At 30.8% G+C, this 15,058-nt stretch overlaps 1 protein-coding gene across 14 annotated transcripts in view; it reads right to left on the bottom strand.

The window, feature by feature from the left end:
* Positions 1-757: 757 nt before the first annotated feature.
* LOC129801972 (protein kinase C-binding protein NELL1-like) overlaps positions 758-15,058 on the bottom strand; it is a 149,335-nt gene continuing 135,034 nt past the window's right edge. For 8 of the 14 annotated variants that reach the window (XM_055847478.1, XM_055847477.1, XM_055847483.1 and 5 more), the window contains 3 exons: positions 14,445-14,681; positions 9,880-9,900; positions 758-2,312 (listed from right to left, as the gene is read on the bottom strand). In XM_055847478.1, the coding sequence (XP_055703453.1) occupies positions 2,127-2,312; positions 9,880-9,900; positions 14,445-14,681 (444 nt within the window). In that variant the 3' untranslated portion in view covers positions 758-2,126. Of the gene's footprint in view, positions 2,313-9,850; positions 9,901-14,444; positions 14,682-15,058 lie in introns of all 14 variants that reach the window. The other 6 variants (XM_055847486.1, XM_055847481.1, XM_055847485.1 and 3 more) reach the window with 2 other exon arrangements.

Raw genomic sequence — 15,058 nt, 5'->3', positions numbered from 1 at the left:
TCTGCATATATATACCTCTCTCTCCGGCTTTTCTTAATATTAATATTAATCTTATATGTGACACCACGGTCACAATAAATGGTGCATCAATGTATTAAAAGTCGATATTCACTTAATATAATAGATATAGATTAATCAATACTATCGAAAAGTTATCATTCCACGCCCGATCGCTTTGGGACTTCCGTAAATTCTAATGTACTTTTAATTTATTGCGACAATTGTGCCCGCCACCCTCAACGTAAAACTGAAGAAGGTTATGACTCTTTCTTTCTAGCACTTTTCTAGTAGTCACGTCGATTGGAAATTAAAAACACTCTGGTACATTTCTTTGTCAAAAACAATGTCAAAAAGCATTTGAATTTGACATTTGGTTCTAAACTGCAAGAATTTAGTTGTACAAGGCATTTTAAAGTGCTCGAGCATTAAAATAATGCATTTTACACTAATATGACGTCCTACATTCGGTTGTTAATTTTTGCCTTTTACTTGTTCCGTGTAATAAATATTTTTTTTATTCATGTGGTAATTCATTTTAAGTAGTTTTCTTGTTTCACATTTCTCATTTATGTACAAAATCCATCAAAATTTATTAACACAAGGCATAAGAATTGAAAATATTTTTTTTTTTAATTTAAAAGTTTCCTCTCATTTTTTTAATTTTTTATTTCTTTTTTTATAATTAAGTATTTACAGAGTGTATTTCTCTCGAGAAGGTTGTTTTCTGTCGCCTCACACAAAAAGGCATTTAAAAGACTTTTTATTTATAATTTTTAGAGATTTTTTTTTTATTATTCATTCTGTTTATTCAATTAATACACTAACATACCTGGACAATGTTTCTTTTGTCATATATTAGAACTTCATACACATTTCACTTTCTCAATTTTCTTTCAATTTTGTGAGAAATTTTCTTTTTTTTTTACTTTTTTTCATAACTTTGGAAAAGAAAACAAAATCGCAATTCACACGATCTCTCTCGCTCACACTTAACATCTAAAAGACAAAGAAGGAACTAAAAGTTATTTAACGATTTTTCATTTGTTTAAATATTTGTGCTTTCTTTTTATTATTTCTTGTTTTTTTAGATTTTTCCTCGATTGGTATTTTTTATATTTCATTTTTTTCAAATATTTTTTTTTTCAACTATTTCTCTTCATCAAATCGGAGATTGGTTTGTTCATCTAGAATTAATTAACAATTTAATGTCGCTAAAGCTCTAAATAGTTCATTTTTTTTAGCTGACTTTACAATATTTTCTTTCGCATCAAGAAAAAAATTGACAATTCTAATTTCACAATTTTTTTTTTTAGCACATAACTGTACTAAATTTTTGTGAAATCAATGCAAGTTTGGTAAATTCGCATATTTTCTGCTCGTCAAAATATGAATTGAAATGATTTATACAAAACTGTTCATTTCGTATCGAAACATATTACATGCTATGTGTACTAAAAAAAAACAAATTTAAAATTGCATTTATAGAAATATACATTTTGGTATTTCAATTTGTAAATTCTACATTTTCTTGACATTTAAATATTTTTTTTTAATATTACTATTCACAGAAAAAAAACGTATTGACAAAAATATACAAAGTACTAAAAAAAATTAGTACTAAAAAAGAAAGATTTGCTAGTGAGAAATATACAAAACAAAAAAAAATGAGCATGATATATTAAAAAAAAAAAATTATTCGCACAAAGGAATGTCAATGCAACAGTTATTATTTAATAATCATTTCATTTTTTTCTTCTTTTTGAATTAATTGTTAATTAGAGTGACTTTTTTTCTCCTATATATTTAGGATTTTGTTTGTTTGTTTTTTTTTTTCAGTAAAAAGCTTTCAGTTTTATAATTCTTTCTTTTTTTTTCCTAACCTCAACTAACTTCTTTCGTCCAATTCTTCTAGTTTTTCTTACAAAGAACTACTATTTCTCAAAATTACTATACACACTTTATCAGAGAGTATTTTTTTCGCCATCCGCGAGTGCTCCAAAATGTCAAATTCCTAACCATCAATATTCTGAAAATAACCTCACTTTTTCGCAGGCTACGAAAACAGGATCAATGCTTTATATGTGTCCTACCTGTTTTTTTTTTGTTTTGTTCTTTGAGATGGTTCCTCAGACTCCGGGCAATCGTGTGGTGGCATGTGGCCTCAGAAGGGATGCTATTGGAACTGGGGTGTACGTCTCAATGGACGCTGTTTGCGATGCCAAATGGCGATGAGACGCTTCAGTGATTGGAGATCCATGGTGAACATCAGGGTCAGCACAAGAGCTGCCAAAACTGCAGCAGAGACGCCCGTCCTGGATTTGAAGCAAGCCGTTTTAGGAGCATTAATTCATACTGACTAATGTCATCCGTATGATGATTTTCTCGCGCTTTTCACTTTTCAATTTTTACTTTGTTAATCCGTTTTCTTTTCCGACATTTTTATGTGTGACAATCTTTACAGTCCCGCGTTAATGCAACTGTCAAGATTGTCAAACCATTTGTAAAATCTACAAAAGTTTTGTGCGCAAAGTTCGTATTTTTCCACAGTGCAAAGTGACAAAAGACAAATTTTTGGGGTGTTCAAATTCAAAGAATACGTTATGCGTTAATTCAGTATGAAAAATATAAAATAAAAATTCATAAAAATTACTTGGCGTAAGTTAGAAATTAATTGAGACAAATATTTAAAATCAACGATATATCACACAAAAATGGATGTTTTCTTAAAATAAACGCAACTGATCAATTTTAGGTTATTTATGAAAATTTATTTCTTAAAAGCTTTATTATTTTTTTGTCATTTTTTATGCGTAATCTAGGCAAAATCTTTTTTTGTTTTTTTTTTTCTACTTTAATGATCTCCAAATCTACTAAATCAATAGTTTTTTTACAGGTAAAAAAAGCGAAGACTTTTGAAAGATCAACAAACAACAATTCTCTAAATATTTTTGCTTAAAGTTGGAACAAAATATTATTTCAATTTTACTGCTCGAACTCATCAGCGACCCCTAATAAAAAAAAGATTATCTCCAACGTTTATTTTCTCCTACTCATCCTTTTCCCCTCTAAGACCTTTTGTTGGTTTTTCTCAAAATTTCAACCGCTCTGAAGGGCTCATTTTCCAACCGATATGCTTAAATTCGGATTTTATGAAAAGGTCTTGGAATTTCCAACGCGGCCGCATCTGTCTTAATCATTTTATCCGTCATGAACCCGAAATTGATTAATTTTTCACTGAATTTTTTGACTTTATACTCGTTCCTGAGCTATAAGTCACACGGTAAGAGATATTGTTTTCTGCTCTTCGATGACCATCCCATAAGTTGACACTATCTCGGACAGACTTTTTTTTTTACCTTTTCCCCTTGAACACTCTCCAACCCTTCCAAAACCATGTTTTTTGGTGTTTTTTTTTTAAATTAGTCCAAGCTTGTTTTTTTAAACGATTTTCGGATATGTTTTGGAGGTATCCCAATGATCGAAAAATTCGTAATTTTGAATTTTTTAATGCCAAAGGTCATCCACTTTGGTGAGTTTATTTTTCAACCGACATGCTTAAATTTGGATTTTATGGAAAGGTCTTGACATTTCTTACCCGGCTATATCGATCCCAATCAAAAATAAATTAATCAAGAAACCGTTATTCGTTTATTTTTCCTGAATATTCCGTTTATTTGTGCATAAGCATATTACTAATATCGGAATTGTCTTTTGATTTGTGAAGCAATTTATTCGGTAGTAAACCGGTATAGGGGAAATGCTCATAATTTTGTCCAGTTTCTTATTTTGGACACTTTGAGGATAACATTGGACACTAAAAATAAATTGATTAAAATGATGGATTTTTATTCCAATATTTGATGAATAATGAATTCTATCTAAATATTTGTTCTTTTTGGAAGATTTTAACACTAAATACGTTAAAATTTGAATATGATTTGAGTTGAAATTGCTTTGTTGAAAATTCAGTGTGAGCAATTGCTTACGAGAAATATGACAGAACTTCGTGGCTTACTTCAGTCTTATTTAGTTTTGGTGAAGTACTAACAAAGTTTGTTCGCTGTTTTTGAGTGATATTATTGAATATTCATTGAATATTGTGTTGATTAACGTTACTGATGATTTGTACATTTGACCTGAAGTGAGATTTGCCTTGTGAATTATATTTTTCGTGTGAAAAATGGGAAATTTTTTAAGACATTCACCAGTGAGGTGATGATTCTTATTTTGGACAGGTGTTTTTCTCACGAAATTTCATGAAGTTTTAGCTTTTGTGATGACTAGGTTGGACAAATGCCTAGAGAAACAAAGGAGCATCATCTCTACGAAAGAGATGTAGCGAGAAATGCCTTGAAAGGCTCCCGGAAAGGTCAGGGAATGAGCGAATCTGCACGTACTTGGAGTATCGAAGTCAACTCACTTTAATGAATGATATGGAAAGTTTCCGGGCTTCTGTGACATTCTACGTTTCCCTTACATGAACAGGAAGAGGACTTGGTAAGATTGGTTCATCAAATGAAGAACAATGGGCATCCTATTGAGGCGGATTAGCTGTCCAAATTTACAGTCAAGTTGGACAAATTAATAAACAAGTTATCCAAAATAAGAGCCAAGGTCACCTCTACATATCAATTCATTTTTAAACATATTAAAACTAATTTTAATAAAAATAAGACGATAAATAGCTTGCTAAGTTTCTAAACAACCCTTCTGAAAAGAGAGTAACAAGAAATGTCAATTAGTATAGAAAATATCGCTCTTCAAACTTGGAACTTCGATGCTTATAAGCAGACTGTCCAAAATGATGAGCACTTCCCCTATACCCAATAATGCGAAAAGTTAATTCACGCAGAGCTCTACAGTTAGTCCCCCGGCATTAAGTCCTTCAAAATTATGCACCTGACGGAATTATGCACATACAATTATGCAAGTTTGCCTACCATTGATAGTCAATTTATGAAAACATTTTTAAAATCGCCTGAATGTATAACTATGTTGCGACGCGGGAAATTTGAAAACATTTTGCTACTTTTTCATAATAAAACTTTTATTTCTTTTATTAAGGTAAAAATTTTAAATATAATTTATTGAAGAACTTTGGCCAAAGAGTAACTGTTTCTTGATGAATTTCTATTAAACAGTTGAATCTTTTCGTTTGAACTACTTTTACTTCGTTCTACGGCCGATGTATTCAAAAGAAATCCCCTGCGGATATGCAAATTTTCTCGATGCGTAATGCCATTTCGTGCATTTTTTTCGGTCCCGAAAATGTGCATAATATCGGGATTGAGTATAGTTCGTGAGTTCGAGCATTCCGCAAAGCTGGGACGCTTTGCTATCTTTCTTTTTGACATCTTTGAGACTACACCACCTTTGAAGTTAGTTTTACAAATTCCTTTATAGAGTATTTTCACTTATTTAAAAGCATTCAGCTTTTACTTTGTGAATAAATTTGATTCAGTAGAATCAGTAGACCAAAAAAAAACACTCAGATTATATTTTTGCCTAGTTTATGACTAGGGTACAATTACTTTTGTTTGTAAACAGCTTTTCAAAATTTCCCATGAGAATGATTGAGATGGCTAGATCTAGATCTCACTCACTCTCATTGAAATGTCAAAAACATGTTTACTAAACAAAAGTTATTGTGCGTTGGGCATAATGCCTAGCGCACAATAACTTTTATTTTGAAAATATGTTTTTGAAATTTCAATGAGAGTGAATGAAATGTAGATCTAGTCATCTCGCTCTCTCTCATAGGAAATTTTAAAAACATGTTTACAAACAAAAGTTATTGTGCACTGTGCATAATGCCCAACGCACAATAACTTTTGTTAGTAAACATGTTTTCAAATTTGTCTGTGAGAGTGAGCGAGATGATTAGATCTTGGTTTTATTTCCTCTCACAGAAAAGTCAAAAACATGTTTACAAAACAAAAGTTATTGTGCGCTGGTCATAATGACCAACGCACAAACGAAATTTTGAAAACATATTTACAAACAAAAGTTATTGTGCGCTAGTCATTACAGGCGCAAAATCACATTAAATTCAAAATAATAAATATTTTCACATTATTGGAACCAAAAAACCTCATTAAATATCATGAGAATTGGAAACTCCCACACAGCAAGATCGCAATTTATACATCCTGTATTTTTTTTTTAAAGTGAAAAATATCCATTTCCTGACATTAATGGCAGTTACAACATTTCATAAATAAACATTTTACATAGATTTTTCAAATAAAAATCAAGATTTTGCATAGTTAATACCCTTAATGGTCTCTCGATGGAAAAAAAATCTTGTAAAATTGTTCGTAAATGTTTGTGAATTCAAAAAACGCTGAAAAAATAGTTTTGTTAAGTAAACAAATTGATTTTGTTCAAATTTTGTCAAAAAGATGTGGTTTACTAATTTGAAATTTTTTTCTCACATATTATATCGATATTATATTATATTATATCGAAAATCACTCTGACTTGACAAAACTTTTTCATATTCTGTATGAAAAAAAACATCTTTTTGACAAACTTTTCTTGTTAATTGGATTTTTTTTTTCAAAGTTGGGACTTATGAAATGTTTGTAAAGCGTATAACCCAAAAAAGAGTTTGTTAAAGTTTGTACTTTTCACAAACTTTGTTCATAAGAGGGACACTTGAAGAGTGTTTCTTCCCTTTTTACAAACATTTGTTCATACATTAGCTGAGATTTTTTGTTTTGCAAAAAAAATACAATCAAATGACAAAACTTTACAAACGTTTACAAACAAATGTTTGTAAAAGGGTAAAAAATGATTGTCTAGTGATCAAGTAACGAACAATTTTTTTTTGAAAAAAAAAGTACAAACAAAGTATATATTGAAGCAAGTTGCCTACGTTTGTGTAGGAAAATCTGTCAAATATGGACATAAATTTCTTTAGTGTGTAGAGGCCATAAGACTGTAACTACACTTTGATCTTAGCAGTTAAGCCAAGAAGAGATATAAGACTGAAACAGCCCTCAAAGCATTTTTTTCAATTATTAGAAATTATTTGCAACGATGTTTTTTTTTTCAAAGTTTATTAAAGGAAGTTCCTTTATGATACGAATTACAAAAGACTTTTCAAAGCGCTTGCCAAACATCTTTATAAACTTTTTCTTTGAGAGTCGATTTTCTTTGAACTTTAAACACCCCAAAATTCTAAAAAAAAATGGCACAATCTATGAATAAAAATAACTACAATATATACTATACTCTTAAATATCCTTTTTTAAACTCTGCAAAATTATTTGTTATTATTTCTCTATAAGAGTGAGACTAAAGTGAATGTTTTCTATGAGGTAATAATTCATGCACAACATGCTCTTTTAAATAAAATGTCCTTAAAATTTCTAAATTTCATAGCTTTCCGAACAACACTAAAAAACATGTTCTGAAAGTAATGAAACTTTTAAGTCACGTTTTGCGTGGAAAGTGCTGCAACATGCCGCATAAATTGTGCCCGGTGCTGTATTTTTTATTGATGAAAACTTTTTTTTTTTTAATTGAATTATTTTCAAAAAAATATTATATTGCAAAAATTATTCTCTTTAAGTATGATTTGATAACGTGAGGTGAAGTGAGAAAAGAAGTGCACTTTGATACGGAAATATTTTGAAAGGTATTCTTGTGTGTGAAAGATATAACCAAACAGTTGAAAGTAATAATAAAATTAAAGAGATACAAAATATAACGTCAAAATATAGAATTTCAGATTTAGTATAAAATGCAAAAATCGAATGTACAGTCATATTTAATAAAAAATTATAAAACGGTTATTAGTTGTATTTGGCACCCTTTTATTTTATAGCAGTTTAGACATTTCTTTCGTTCACAAGTGTTTTTCTTTTGTAGGACCACAATTAAGCTATATCTGGTGACGAATAAAAAATATTGAACTGTTAGCGAATTCTGTAACACTCAGGCAATGTCATATAATAAAGGAGAGCTTCTTCGAAAATCTATTCTGTAACAAGGTCATTTCCATGTGGTAATGTCAGATGTTACATATTTTTGACATTTCTGACAATTCTTTTGTCATTTGCGATTGTCATTGTCAACTACAAATTCATCGTAAATTTGTAGTTGCGAATTATGATCAAGAAATGATTTTTTTTTTAAAAATCAATCAATTGCATTTTTGAACTCATGTCATATGACAAAAAAAAATGACATTTACGAAAATTCTGTAATAGTATGACAATGTCATGACAAATTTAAAAAAAAATTATGCGATAACTTCTGTGAAATGAATTGAAAACCAGATTCATAATAGTTATTGAAAGCTACATTGAGTTCACGTTAAATAAAGCTCACTTGGTGATCGAAAAAATTAAAGAGAATTTCGAATATCGAATTTTCGTATTAAAAATTCGTACAAGGACATAAAAGATTATGAAATATCACAGCAAGAAGTTGCAAAAAGAGTTACTAAGTGATCTTATGAGCATCTTTGCCTTGATTTACCTCAGAACAAAGACAATTGAGACACTTCGAAATTTGAACAGAAATTTCAACCACCACGCGGACGAGACGAGAAGTATAAATGCCTATTTTTCAACTTCCGGTATCTATTCTTAGGCCTTTGAAATCAATTTTTATTTATTTATTTATTTTTTTTTTTTTTGAAATTCTAGCCGACGAATTTCGACAATTCTAGACTGTTTGAAAAATATCAAAAGTGTAAGAAATAAAGTTCCACGATATCCAATTGATAATCAGTCCGTTTGTACATTCAACTTTTGCATATTTTCACCATTTGTGAAATTTTACATAGAGACGTAAGATAAAAAATAAATATCAAATATTGGGTCACAAAACAACAATTACCAAACTGAAAACTTTAATAATTGAGACAGTGTGTTTAGATATTGGAAGAATTTTGATAGCAGTGCTGCAAAAATGTTGCCCGCAATGAAAGTTTATTTTTGGGTATAAATATAATGCGAAAAATGGTTAGTTCAATCACAAAAAATTTGTTAGTTGACACCACAAAAATTAGCAACAGTTAAAAAAAAAACATAAAAAAAGCTTAAGCATTTGGAGCTTAAAGCACAACATTTGATGTTCCTTCGTTTTCAAAATTGTTTATATTTAGTCAAAAAAAAACTTTTTTTTTTAAATTAGACTTTGTGTCTCAAAAGGAAAGATTTTTTTTATAAAAAAGTTGAAAGATTGTAAAGTTGAAAGATTAACTAAATAAAAAATCCAATTTCGAACATAGCTGTTTCGAAAACCTAATTTTCGAACAAAACTTTTCCTTTAGTTGTTTCGAAAATACAATTTTCGAACAATATCTCTTCGAAAATCATAATTTCACAATTTTCCTAAAAATCTTTTACTACCTTTCAAACTTTTCAACTTTTTCAAAGACACTATCCAATCTTTCGGACACAACATTTGCAAAAGAAAAATTTTGCAAAGTTTTGCCTTTGCAAATATACCCAACATTAACTTTCAACCGAATAGCGCAAAAAAATAGTGAGTATTTGCAATATGATTAAGAGAAATATAAAGTGGTATGAAATCAACTGTGTTCATCAGCAACTGAGAAATTACTTGAATTTAATAATAAAAAGAAAATGGAGGAAAATAAAATGAAAAACAAAATAAAAGGAGTTCAAAACTAAGGAAAACAAACAAATTTTCCCCAAATTTGCATCCTTTATTCAACTTTTTCCCCTCTTCCCATATATATATATATATATATATTTTTTAAAATTGGTTTTCGGACGAAAAAGCTGAAGATAGGAAAAGAAATTGGAGGAAAACTTTTTTGAAAAACTGAACAAGAAAAGCGAGTTAGTGTAGTTAAAGAGTGATTTTTTACCGATGCACACAACACGCGGAATTGCTCACCAGTTGGGCACAGTAGGGGACCTGGAAGAATATTCGCAGGTGTTACACTTTGGCGCTGTGTTTTCCTCTCTCATTCACTCTCTCTCTTTCTCTCACTCACACACTCAGGATTAACCATTGATGGATAAAGCTAAACCTACAACTGAGATTGATCCCAGAAAAAAGTTGCTGACAAAATTGTCCGAGAGAGGCAAAAACAATACATGAAAGTCACATTGAATGATTTGTAATTTTTTTTTCTTTTAAATTAAAAGAATAATTAAATAATATAAATGCAACACGTGAAGAACCTATTAACGGAAATTTCCTATGTTTTTTTTTTTAATTTAAAAACAAAACAGAGATTTTTTCTCATATAAATTTTCCATGTGATTTCAAGTCAGAAAACACAGCACGATTCTTCCTCTTCGTGTTTGAAAAGTCATAGGCTAAAATCACCTTTTTTTTCCAAGTGATTCACCTTCGTTAATAAAATTGTCTGTGAGAGATAAGTTTGATAGAATAATTAAGTTCACTTAATTAATTGTTGAATATTTAAATCAAAATGACTGAAAGAAACAATTTATAATTTGTTATTCACAATCTTCTTTTTTTCGAACTGAAAGAGAAAACAAATTATGCATACTAATCCATTTCTTTTTAATATCTTTTATTAGTCAAGGAGCTAAACCGTAAGAGGTAATTGACATTGATCCTTGGTAGATTTCTGAGCGCTCACAGATGAAGTTTTCCCAAGAAGATCAAATAAACAACATTTTTACTTCCCGTTTCGTCCGCATGGTGGCTGGAGTACTTCCTATTCGAATTTCGAAATGTCTCGATGTGGCTCATAATATTCCTACACTAAGTCCCGGCATTATGCACATACAATTATGCAAGTTTGCCTACCCTTGGGAGTCAATTTATGAAATCATTTTTAAAATACGCCTGAATGTATGCTATTTTGTGACGCGAGAAATTTGAAAACACTATTCTTAGTTTTCAGAATAAAACTTTAATTTCTTTTATTAAGGTGAAAATTTTAAATATTCTAACAATTTATTGAAGAAGTCCCCCCAAAAAAGTACTGTTTGTTGATGAATTTCATTTAAAAAGCTTAATGTTTCTGCTCTGACTACTTTTACTCCGCGAGATATTCGTTCTACGGCCGATGTATTCAAAAGAAAGCCCCTGCGGGTATGCAAATTTTCTCGATGCATAATGCCATTTCGCGCGTTTTTTCGGTCCCAAAAATGTGCATAATGCCGGGACTGAGTGATATCATCAAAATTCGCCTTAAAATCACTGAATGACTTTTTTTTAATACCTTCTTAACGTTCATAAATTTTCCCAACCTTGCACAAAAGTTTTATTTGGAATTGAGTTTGCATTCGAGCATAACGATATTTTGTGCAAATAGAGTTCCATTTACTTTTTAGCCAAGACACTATTGGAACACTATAATGCCCAGCTGTGAATGAACAAATTGGGTGTGCACACAGTCAAAGTTTGATTCTCCATGTTTTTGCTGAAAGGTAAATGGCGGCACCCTGATTGTACAAAATGTCATTTATATTCGAAAAATTAAAAATCAATTTCGAATTTTCAAATTAAATCTTCATTTAAGGTTGGACAAATTTATTACGCACCACACTAAGAAGCTGTTAAAAGCTATTCAGTGATTATGAGAGGAATTACAATCTGGCAGGATTATGAGTTTTTTTTTGCACAACAAAGTGAAGACTAAAAGGGGTTGGAGACACTTTGAAATTCGAATGAGGAACACTTCAGCTACCACGCGACCGAGACGAAAAGTAATGGCTCCGGCACATCTTTTAGATCAGGAAAATTTCATGAAGTTGCAATTCGAAACCTTTTCTTTCTCACATGTTTTGCATATGACTATCTCATTCTTTCGCATACCAAATTCGATTGAGCTAAATTGAATTTGGAGTGATGTTTAAGAGGAGAAGAAGAGTGCGAGAGAATGAGTTAGACATATGCAAAACATGTAAGAAAGGGATCCAAAATTCGACTTCATGAAATTTTCCTGATCTAAAAGGTGTGCAGGAGCCATAAAAATATCTTTTCTCTAGCTTTACAAAATGATTTTCGAATGTGTTTTCACTTAGATAATTTCCGGCTGTGAGCGCTCAAATTATCATGAGACGTCTCTCCTTTTTCCTAAATCCCTCTCTTTCCCGAGAAAATCATATATTTTTCGATTATTTAGGAAATATTTCAACAAACTCCTTTACACCTAAATTTGTTTTGACCAGTTCATCTGTAGGGGAATTCTGTAACTTTCGTGGCATTGTCACGCGTGAGTTCGAAACCCGACAATGCCATTCGAGCTTTTTTTTTGTCATATCATATGAGTTCGAAAATGCAATTTATTGAAATTTTTAATGAAATCCCTTTAATTGATGATTTTATGAAAATACAGTACGTTTTGGTTGATTTGTTTAACAAAATTCATTGTCATTTGAATTGCCAGAAATCTCAAATATGTGACTTCTGACAATGCCACGTGAGCTGAAATGGCAATATCACGGCTACAGAATCGCATTTTCGAAAAAGCTCTCCTAAGATTCGAACCCAATTTGTCATATGGCATTGCCAGAGCGTTACAGAATTCCCTTCCTGGACAAATATTCCGTTGATATCGTTCCTTCAAATTTACAGGAGGTACAACCTTTTTATTTTTAGTCTCCTCAAATTTTGATGTTCTGAATTGAATAAATTTTAAAATAATCTAGACACGTAAATTATATTAAACGACTTTTTTGCTGACTTGATTAATTAGTTTTAGTATAGAAATCCAGAATGGGTCGAAATCCCGAAATCCCGAAGAGTTAAAATCCGAAATTCCAAAATCGGAAAAGCTAAAATCCCGAAAGCTAAGACACTGAATGTGAAAAATCCTGAGAGGGACGAAATTGTACTGAGGATAATTTGTAGAATAATTTCCAAAAACACAGAAGATTTTCACTTATTTTCAACTAACGCGGATGCAGTCGCGCGAGTAACTATGACTCTTTTAAGAATTCGAGATTTTGGATTTTCGGGATTTAGGCTTTTTGGTATTTTTTGGCTTTTCGGGATTTTGGGTCTTCAGGATTTTGGGTTTTCAGGATTTTGGTTTTTCGATATGTTGCCTTTCCAAGAGATTTTAACTCTTCGGGATTATGGTTTTCGGGATTTTGGCGTTCGGGATTTTAGAATTTCGGGATTTTGGCTTTCTGGATTTTGACCGGGTCCTCTTCAGACCACCTATAACATATTAACTTAAGCCCGACCAAGGGAGAATTTTCAATAGAAAATTTTTAAAATATAATAATATATTATATATTTTTTAATAAAATAAAGTTAATATTTTAATAAAGTAAAATATTAATCTTTAGAAGGAACCTTTGAAATTATCATAATGCAATTTAGCTTCACATTTGGTTTGTCGAGCTGAATTATATCATGATAAAAGTCCCCAGTCCCCTTTTAAACAGGAGGAAAAGCCAGATTTCGAAGGTAATTCAAAGGTGCCCCACTTCCCCCTATTGGAAGTCTGATAATTGAGGCGCTCGGAGCAAAAAAACTCTAAGTCGTATGCATTTCCCTATTAAAATAACGTTTTTTTGCTCTAAGCTCCTCAATTAAGCTTTGTAAGAATAAATTACGTGTTAGAATTTTAGGTATTATTTATGTCGAAATAAATTATTAAACAACCAATCAAAGAATGCAAGTAACAATAAGGTTAATGAGAATAAATACTTCATTTACGTGAATAATTTTTTACTCTTAACAAATAATATAACTTAAAACTATTCAAATAGTAAAATTTTCTTTCAGTATCTTCATTTTTTATTAATTTTATAAAATCAAACTGATCTCTCACTTTTCTACAGAAGAATATCTGGTAAATGGAACAGATATCCTTAATAAATAAGTTTAAAAATAAAATCTAAAATATGCAAAGTATAAAACGTTCAAACAATGAATTTTCTAAGTATAAAACGTCCAATTTATATATATATATATAATATATATATTTTAATATAAATAAATTAAATAAAATTCTACCATCATTCATTCCCAAAAGGCACTGTTTTTAGTGGTTGTGTCTCCAGACACTGGGTTAGAACAACTTTTTGTTTTGTTAATTTAATCAACAGTTTTGTTAATAGCGGCAGCATAGCGGCTCCTAGCGGAATAATAAACAAGGAATACAACGAATAAAATGAAATGGTAAAAAAGATTAGAAAACGACAATTAAAAGATTATTATATGGCTCACATGCCTAGAAAACACTGACAGAGGCACAATTAATGTTGATTTTGTTTTGTTTTTGGTTAATAAAGAAACAGATTGCTATAGAGAGATTATTTTAGCTGGGTAGAGCTTATCTTCAATTTTCTGCTTTAAATATTATTAATTGCCTAGGCCCTCAAAATAATATTTATTTTTTGATTTGTAATGGGAACTGTTTGCCATTTAGACTTAAGTGAATATGGAATTTCAAAAAAAAAAAAAAAATGGGGTGGGAGGAAAGAGAGAATGAGCGAGAGCGCGCATTTGACGGGGAGAATTACCTTGCACGCGCACGTGGTACACTGGCTGGAGGGATCATTGAATGTCTGTCCGGATGCGATCACGTGGCCCTGGTAAGAGCACGGCTTCCCAGCGGACAAAGCTCCACTTGTCTGATTGCCGAAGAAATTGCAGGGATCATCCTCACAGCGTGGACAGCAGTCACCAGGCTGCAGAGGTAGAGGATTGCTGCACGTCAACGGCGGACACTCCAGCTTCCAGCAGTCAAATTCACCATACTAAGTATAAAGTGAAAGGATTTGAAATTGGAGGTCGCAAATTTTATTTTACACATTAAAAAATCGTAAAATTGTTTGTAAATTTTTGGGTAATTCCTAATGGGAACTTAAGAAATACTCATAAAGCGTATAACCCACAAAAAAGTTGGTAAAAGTTTATACTTTTTCACAAACATTGTTTGTAGCTTGATTACTTGACGAGAATTATTTGTTGTTTTACAAACATTTGTTTGTAAATGTTCGTAAAATTTTGTCATTTGTTCATAAAGTTTTGTCAGACAAACAAATATGTATGAGCAAATGACACAATCTTACGAACGTTTTTCACAATATGTTTACAAACATTTACGAACAAATATAATATATGTAAAAGGGGA

Source organism: Phlebotomus papatasi, chromosome 2, assembly GCF_024763615.1.
Source record: "Phlebotomus papatasi isolate M1 chromosome 2, Ppap_2.1, whole genome shotgun sequence".
NCBI lineage: Eukaryota > Metazoa > Arthropoda > Insecta > Diptera > Psychodidae > Phlebotomus > Phlebotomus papatasi.
This window is presented reverse-complemented; position numbering and strand designations above follow the sequence as displayed.